The 8,829-nt window shown below is 48.8% G+C and overlaps 1 protein-coding gene across 1 annotated transcript in view; it reads left to right on the plus strand.

Annotated features, from left to right (window-relative positions):
• The window catches only part of LOC110513046 (sorting nexin-18), a 30,398-nt gene extending 29,345 nt beyond the window's left edge, over positions 1 to 1,053 (plus strand). Inside the window, exon 3 of the mRNA XM_090236861.1 lies at positions 278 to 1,053. Coding sequence (XP_090092987.1) covers positions 278 to 531 — 254 coding nt within the window. The 3' untranslated portion in view covers positions 532 to 1,053. The remainder of the gene's footprint in view (positions 1 to 277) is intronic.
• Positions 1,054 to 8,829: the final 7,776 nt, after the last annotated feature.

Raw genomic sequence — 8,829 nt, forward strand, 5'->3', positions numbered from 1 at the left:
TGAAGCTGCTTCCTAAATAGAGACATTTTGTTTTCATTTCTTACTTGTTGTTTCTCGGACTGAAAAGTTATGTTACCAAAATCCCTCATTTGTTTTAGGCAGCAAAAAACAAGATTCGGATACTTCTCATGAAACCAGTCTCCTCTCTGTCCTCTCTGTCCAGGAGCACTGACCCTCTCCTCTCTGTCCTCTCTCCTCTCTGTCCAGGAGCACTGACCCTCTCCTCTCTCCTCCTTCTCCAGGAGCACTGACCCTCTCCTCTCTCCTCCTTCTCCAGGAGCACTTAACAAGGTGAAGGAGTCCCAGAAGCACGTTGAGGAAGGCAAGATGGACGCTCGTCAGGCGGACGGAGTCAACGAGCGCTGTAACATCATCTCCTTCGCCACGCTGGCAGAGATGCAGCACTTCCACCAGGTCCGGGTGAGGGACTTCAAGGCCCAGATGCAGCAGTATCTAACCGAGCAGATTGGCTTCTTCCAGAAGATCACCGGAAAGCTGGAGGAGGCCCTGCAGAAGTATGACAACGCTTAGAGGAGAGAGGGGTGGGAGGGACACCCCTGATTGGTTTAGATCTGATCGGGCACTTTCTGATTGGTCCAGATCTCAGATCCGGCCCTCCTAATAGGTCTAGATGGTTCCAGATCTGACCCTTGACCTTGCTTATTCAGACAATCATCGACATTACAGTCAACTGCCTGACAGCAATACAATCCACTGTGAGAAAAAGACAGAGATACCGGGATCGTTTCCTGAAGCCTGGAAGTTGATTCCATGTTTGGTGGATACTGTTGAAGGGAGTTGAGTTGACAGATTTTTGTTTTTAACAGGGTTTGTATAGTAGGTCAGAGCGTCAAACATGAGATTGAGTAGCTGTCATTAGCAAAGGGTGGCTACTTTGAAGAATCTCAAATATAAATTATATTTTGATTTGTTTAACACTTTTTTTGGTTACTACATGATTCCATATGTGTTATTTCATAGTTTTAATATCTTCACTATTATTCTACAATGTAGAACATTGCAACAACAAAAAATAAAGAAAAAGTCCTTGAATGAGTAGGTGTGTCCAAACGTTTGACTGGTACAGTATACACACACACACACACACACACACACAGTATAGGGCTATATATCAATCTTGAACACGATTATCTGTTTTGGATGCAATTTAAATGGGACTGATGGAGAGGGAGAATGAATGTGAGAGACTCTCTGGTTCTCTGATTTAAAGAAACGATACAGGAGACTGATGGAGAGGGAGAATGAATGTGAGAGAGAGACTCTGGTTCTCTGATTTAAAGAAACGATACAGGAGACTGATGGAGAGGGAGAATGAATGTGAGAGAGAGACTCTCTGGTTCTCTGATTTAAAGAAACGATACAGGAGAGTTTTAATACTCTGCGGCTGGAAAAAAACAAATACATTTATCTTTACAATTTAAAAATAATAAGGTGAACCCTGAAAGCCAGACGGAGATGTGTAAATTACACACATTCGGTCTTTTAAAGTTTTTGAAATTGTGCAAACCTAGACCCGTGTCAACTATCCCATGACACAGCTGACAAACACCACATCCATGTGTCTCTCTCTGAATCTTCTACATTCTCCCCAGTTATTGATGTAAGCTAATGTAGTCCTAAACTAATGCTTCCGCCCTGTTTTACAGAACAGAGAGCAAGAACAGTGTCACTTAGCAGTAGGTCGGTCAAATCAAACCTCCCTGAAGGATTGCTATCAAACAGACTCTAGTTAGGCCTGAATGTTAAGGACGTCCTAAACATGGTAACTTGAGACATTTCTTACCGCGGCTTGTCACACATCAGACCCCACCTCATTTCAGATGAGGACACACTCAACCACAGCGCGTTCAACACACGTCTTCAATGGAAATGACTGCTCAGCCTGAGAGTAAGTGGTTAGATTTTGTTCTCAACTAGAGTCTACCAGAACTGCAACAGTCTAGGGGGGGAGAGTGGGGTTAAGGAGGGAAAGAGAGGGGTTAAGGAGAGAGAGTGAAGTTTAGGAGAGAGAGTGGGGTTAAGGAGGGAGAGTGGGGTTAAGGAGGGAGAGTGGGGTTAAGGAGGGAGAGTGGGGTTAAGGTAGGGAAAGAGAGGGGTTAAGGAGGGAGAGTGGGGTTAAGGAGGGAGAGTGGGGTTAAGGAGGGAGAGTGGGGTTAAGGAGGGAGAGTGGGGTTAAGGAGAGAGAGTGGGGTTAAGGAGAGAGAGTGGTGTTAAGGAGGGAGAGTGGGGTTAAGGAGGGAGAGTGGGGTTAAGGAGAGAGAGTGGTGTTAAGGAGGGAGAGTGGGGTTAAGGAGGGAGAGTGGGGTTAAGGAGGGAGAGTGGGGTTAAGGAGAGAGAGTGGGGTTAAGGAGGGAGAGTGGGGTTAAGGAGAGAGAGTGGAGTTAAGGAGGGAGAGTGGAGTTAAGGAGGGAGAGTGGGGTTAAGGAGAGAGGGTGGGGTTAAGGAGAGAGAGTGGTGTTAAGAAGGGAGAGTGGGGTTAAGGAGAGAGAGTGGGGTTAAGGAGAGAGAGTGAAGTTTAGGAGAGAGAGTGGGGTTAAGGAGGGAGAGTGGGGTTAAGGAGGGAGAGTGGGGTTAAGGTAGGGAAAGAGAGGGGTTAAGGAGGGAGAGTGGGGTTAAGGAGAGAGAGGGGTTAAGGAGGGAGAGTGGGGTTAAGGAGGGAGAGTGGGGTTAAGGAGAGAGAGGGGTTAAGGAGGGAGAGTGGGGTTAAGGAGGGAGAGTGGGGTTAAGGAGAGAGAGTGGGGTTAAGGAGAGAGAGTGGTGTTAAGGAGGGAGAGTGGGGTTAAGGAGGGAGAGTGGGGTTAAGGAGAGAGAGTGGGGTTAAGGAGAGAGAGTGGGGTTAAGGAGAGAGAGTGGGGTTAAGGAGGGAGAGTGGGGTTAAGGAGAGAGGGTGGGGTTAAGGAGGGAGAGAGGTTAAGGAGAGAGAGTGTAGGGCTAAGGAGAGAGAGCAGGGTTAAGGAGAGAGAGTGGGGTTTAGGAGAGAGAGTGTAGGGCTAAGGAGAGAGCAGGGTTAAGGAGAGAGAGGGGTTAAGGAGGGAGAGAGGTTAAGGAGAGAGAGTGTAGGGCTAGGGAGAGAGAGCAGGGTTAAGGAGAGAGAGTGGGGTTTAGGAGAGAGAGTGTAGGGCTAAGGAGAGAGCAGGGTTAAGGAGAGAGAGGGGTTAAGGAGAGAGAGTGAGGTTAAGGAGGGAGAGTGGGGTTAAGGAGAGAGAGTGGGGTTAAGGAGAGAGAGTGGGGTTAAGGAGAGAGAGTCGGGTTAAGGAGGGGGAGTGAGGTTAAGGAGAGAGAGTGTAGGGCTTTGGAGAGAGAGCAGAGTTAAGGAGAGAGAGTGGGGTTAAGGAGGGAAAGAGAGGGGTTAAGGAGAGAGAGTGAAGTTTAGGAGAGAGAGTGGGGTTAAGGAGGGAGAGGGGTTAAGGAGGGAGAGTGGGGTTAAGGAGGGAGAGTGGGGTTAAGGTAGGGAAAGAGAGGGGTTAAGGAGGGAGAGTGGGGTTAAGGAGAGAGAGTGGGGTTAAGGAGGGAGAGTGGGGTTAAGGAGGGAGAGTGGGGTTAAGGAGAGAGAGGGGTTAAGGAGGGAGCGTGGGGTTAAGGAGGGAGAGTGGGGTTAAGGAGAGAGAGTGGGGTTAAGGAGAGAGAGTGGTGTTAAGGAGGGAGAGTGGGGTTAAGGAGGGAGAGTGGGGTTAAGGAGAGAGAGTGGGGTTAAGGAGGGAGAGTGGGGTTAAGGAGAGAGAGTGGGGTTAAGGAGGGAGAGTGGGGTTAAGGCGAGAGGGTGGGGTTAAGGAGGGAGAGAGGTTAAGGAGAGAGAGTGTAGGGCTAAGGAGAGAGAGCAGGGTTAAGGAGAGAGAGTGGGGTTTAGGAGAGAGAGTGTAGGGCTAAGGAGAGAGCAGGGTTAAGGAGAGAGAGGGGTTAAGGAGAGAGAGTGGGGTTAAGGAGGGAGAGTGGGGTTAAGGAGAGAGAGTGAGGTTAAGGAGAGAGAGTGGGGTTAAGGAGAGAAAGTGGGGTTAAGGAGGGAGAGTGGGGTTAAGGAGGGAGAGTGGGGTTAAGGAGAGAGAGTGGGGTTAAGGAGGGAGAGTGGGGTTAAGGAGAGAGAGTGGGGTTAAGGAGGGAGAGTGGGGTTAAGGAGAGAGGGTGGGGTTAAGGAGGGAGAGAGGTTAAGGAGAGAGAGTGTAGGGCTAAGGAGAGAGAGCAGGGTTAAGGAGAGAGAGGGGTTAAGGAGAGAGAGTGGGGTTAAGGAGAGAGAGTGGGGTTAAGGAGAGAGAGTGGGGTTAAGGAGAGAGAGTGGGGTTAAGGAGGGAGAGTGAGGTTAAGGAGAGAGAGTGTAGGGCTATGGAGAGAGAGCAGAGTTAAGGAGAGAGAGTGGGGTTAAGGAGAGAGAGTGTAGGGCTAAGGAGAGAGAGCAGGGTTAAGGAGAGAGAGTGGGTTAAGACGAGAGAGTGTAGGGCTAAGGAGAGAGCAGGGTTAAGGAGAGAGCAGGGTTAAGGAGAGAGTGGGGTTAAGGAGAGAGAGGGGTTAAGGAGACAGCAGGGTTAAGGAGAGAGTGGGGTTAAGGAGAGAGATGGGTTAAGGAGAGAGCAGGGTTAAGGAGAGAGTGGGGTTAAGGAGAGAGATGGGTTAAGGAGAGTGTAGGGCTAAGGAGAGAAAGGGGTTAAGGAGAGAGCAGGGTTAAGGAGAGAGTGGGGTTAAGGAGAGAGAGGGGTTAAGGAGAGAGCAGGGTTAAGGAGAGAGTGGGGTTAAGGAGAGAGATGGGTTAAGGAGAGTGTAGGGTTAAGGAGAGAAAGGGGTTAAGGAGAGAGTGGGGTTAAGGAGAGAGAGGGGTTAAGGAGAGTGTAGGGTTAAGGAGAGAGAGGGGTTAAGGAGAGAGCAGGGTTAAGGAGAGAGAGCGGGGTTAGGGAGGGAGAGTGGGGTTAGGGAGGGAGAGGGGTTATCATAGCACTTGACTTGGTAAAGAGTGAGGGATGTTGGGTACCGTGTATCAGAGCAGAGAAAGATGTGGGAGCGTGTTGGCTTTTCTAACAAACAGGAAGTACTGTGTATCAGAGCAGAGAAAGATGTGGGAGCGTGTTGGCTTTTCTAACAGACAGGAAGTACCGTGTATCAGAGCAGAGAAAGATGTGGGAGCGTGTTGGCTTTTCTAACAAACAGGAAGTACTGTGTATCAGAGCAGAGAAAGATGTGGGAGCGTGTTGGCTTTTCTAACAGACAGGAAGTACCGTGTATCAGAGCAGAGAAAGATGTGGGAGCGTGTTGGCTTTTCTAACAGACAGGAAGTACCGTGTATCAGAGCAGAGAAAGATGTGGGAGCGTGTTGGCTTTACTAACAGACAGGAAGTCGCCCGTCAGTGTCGTATTTTGTTCTGGTCTGTCAGTGTTGTGGTTGGTTGTTGCGTGGACTGAGAAACTGAGTTAACACAACCGTCACAGACGGTTTTAGGCATACAAGTCGGAAATGAGAAGGGGGACATCGTTAGCCTAAATAATGGGAACCAACGCTGCTTGGCATCGATTTAAGCTGACAAGGTAAAAATCTGTCATTCTGCCCCCAGAACAAGGCAGTTAACCCCACTGTTCCCCTGAACAGGCAGTTAACCCCACTGTTCCTAGGCCATCAATGAAAATAAGAATTTGTTCTTTACTGACTTGCCTCGTTAAAAAAAGGTTAAATAAATTAATTGTGTCATACATTCCAAAAGAGATAACTTTGTAAATAACATCTTGTTATTGTTTAAATCACCTAATATTCATAGTGGTGCTTGATTAGCTTTACACCTTTACACCTATTTGTTTGCTTGTGAAACGATGAAGAAGCATTGCTTATGCATGTTTAACAATATCTGACCTAAAGTGTCAAACAGAAAACTATTTGTGCTGTTCTACATTTTTCTCGGTTCCTCTTTGCCTTCTCTTGTTCTCATTGCCTCTGGCAAGGCCCCAAAAACTCAGCGTTATATTTAGTGTTTGTAAATAACTTTTATTGAGCCATGCAGACACTGTACTCCGCAGCTTTTAACCCCAATAACGTGGGTATCCAGATCGTAATTGGTATTTTTAGCTTCAGTTCCCTGTTCGGGAACCATTCTCATTAGCTCAAACAATGCCTGCAGAGTAGCCCAGGCAGCGTTCTCTGGTTGATGGGAACAGATCGTTCATGCCAGGAATCTGGAGCCTATTTTTGGGTCGAGCACTCGGCCATCGAGCCAGTTTTACATCTACCATGATCTCATCGGTGATGAGGAGGTCTATTGTAAGTTTACACATACACTGAGTGTACAAAACATTAGGAACACCTGCTCTTTCCCTGACATAGACTGACCAGGTGAATCCAGGTGATCAGCTATGATCCCTTATTGATGTCACTTGTTAAATCCACTTCAATCAGTGTAGAAGAAGAGGAGGAGGCCTGGTTAAAGAAGGATTTTGAACGGGGTTTGGTAGTAGTTGCCAGGAGCACCGGTTTGAATATGTCAAGAACTGCAACGCTGCTGGGTTTTTCCACATTCAACAGTTCCCTGTGTGTATCAAAAATTATCCAACACCCAAAGAACATCAAGACAATTTGACAAAACTGTGAGAAGCATTGGAGTCAACATGGGCCAGCATCCCTAAGGAAAGCTTTCAACCCCTTGTAGAGTCCATGCCCCGACCAATTGAAGCTGTTCTGAGGGAAAAGAGGGTACAACTTAATGTTAGGAAGGTTTTATACACTCTGTGTGTATGTGAACTTGCTCTCAACTGACTTACCTGGTGGTCACATAATGGACGTATCAAGTTGTTTTTGCCAGAAGTGCTGTCCTTCCATTGACTCCAGTAAAACATCCCTGACCGTCTCCTTTCCCTCCTCTCTCTCCAGGAGCACTGACCATCTCCTCTCCCTCTCTCTCTCCAGGAGCACTGACCCTCTCCTTTCCCTCCTCTCTCTCCAGGAGCACTGACCCTCTCCTTTCCCTCCTCTCTTTCCAGGACCACTGACCATCTCCTCTCCCTCTCTCTCTCCAGGACCACTGACCGTCTCCTTTCCCTCCTCTCTCTCCAGGAGCACTGACCCTCTCCTTTCCCTCCTCTCTCTCCAGGAGTACTGACCCTCTCCTTTCCCTCCTCTCTCTCCAGGACCACTGACCGTCTCCTCTCCCTCCTCTCTCTCCAGGACCACTGACCATCTCCTCTCCCTCTCTCTCTCCAGGACCACTGACCGTCTCCTCTCCCTCCGCTCTTTCCAGGACCACTGACCGTCTCCTCGCCCTCCTCTCTCTCCAGGACCACTGACCATCTCCTCTCCCTCCTCTCTCTCCAGGACCACTGAACATCTCCTCTCCCTCCTCTCTCTCCAGGACCAATGACCATCTCTTCTCCCTCCTCTTTCTCCAGGACCACTGACCATCTCCTCTCTTTCTCTTCCTTTTCCAGCAGTACTGACTGACTCGTCTCTCTCCTCTCTCCCCAGGACCACTGACCATCTCTCCTCTCTCTCTTCCTTTTCCAGCAGCACTGACTGACTCCTCTCCCTTCTCTCTCTCCAGGAGCAATGACCGTCTCCTCTCCCTCCAGGACCACTGACCATCTCCTCTCTCTCTCCTCCTTCTCCAGGAGCACTGACCATCTCCTCTCTCTCTCCTCCTTCTCCAGGAGCACTGACCATCTCCTCTCTCTCTCCTCCTTCTCCAGGAGCAATGAGCATCTCCTCTCCCTCCAGGACCACTGACCATCTCCTCTCTCTCTCCTCCTTCTCCAGGAACCCTGATCATCTCCTCTCTCTCCTCTCCCTCCAGGACCACTGACCATCTCCTCTCTCTCTCCTCCTTCTCCAGGAACCCTGATCATCTCCTCTCTCTCCTCTCACTCCAGGACCACTGACCATCTCCTCTCTCTCTATACGAAAATACTACACAGGACTCTCCAAGAATTTCAGAGTCCCGTAATTAAAAAAATTTAATTGCCACGTAATTAACATCTCCAGACGTCCACATGAGCTGCTGATCTTTGGAACATCTACATTCTAATAAACATATTTAATATACACCATCACAATAAATCAACTATTTATTTTAGGCATGTCTAAAAAAAAAAGTTGAAGAAAATGTATTTTTTAGAAGAACAGAGATGCCCTACTTACTGTATGAACACAGTGTCTGACACGATACTATTGCCTACCGTTTGGATTGTAACATGAACACAGTGAATGGCTCGAAACGTAAGGAAACGGACAGACTACCTGAACTTGTCCAATAAGAAATGCTTGTGTTCCGTTTTCCATTGCAAAAAAAAAAAACAGTTTTGCTATGGCGTGCCAAAATGAATACAACCCTGGGCTCCTGGTTCTGCTCGCTCTGCGTCTTGGCATGGTCCCTCTCTGAGGCTAGCGTTCAGGTCCCAGACTGATCCTAGATCTGCTAACTCCATGTCCAGGGTCCCTCTCTGAGGGTAGCGTTCAGTTCCCAGACTGATCCTAGATCTGCTAACTCCATGTCCAGGGTCCCTCTCTGAGGCTAGCGTTCAGTTCCCAGACTGATCCTAGATCTGCTAACTCCATGTCCAGGGTCCCTCTCTGAGGCTAGCGTTCAGTTCCCAGACTGATCCTAGATCTGCTAACTCCATGTCCAGGGTCCCTCTCTGAGGCTAGCGTTCAGTTCCCAGACTGATCCTAGATCTGCTAACTCCATGTCCAGGGTCCCTCTCTGAGGCTAGCGTTCAGTTCCCAGACTGATCCTAGATCTGCTAACTCCATGTCCAGGGTCCCTCTCTGAGGCTAGCGTTCAGGTCCCAGACTGATCCTAGGATCTGCTAACTCCATGTCCAGGGTCCCTCTCTGAGGCTAACGTTCAG

The sequence above is a fragment of the Oncorhynchus mykiss genome, chromosome 6, assembly GCF_057628025.1.
Source record: "Oncorhynchus mykiss isolate SJ-2025 chromosome 6, ASM5762802v1, whole genome shotgun sequence".
Classification (NCBI taxonomy): Eukaryota; Metazoa; Chordata; class Actinopteri; order Salmoniformes; family Salmonidae; genus Oncorhynchus; species Oncorhynchus mykiss.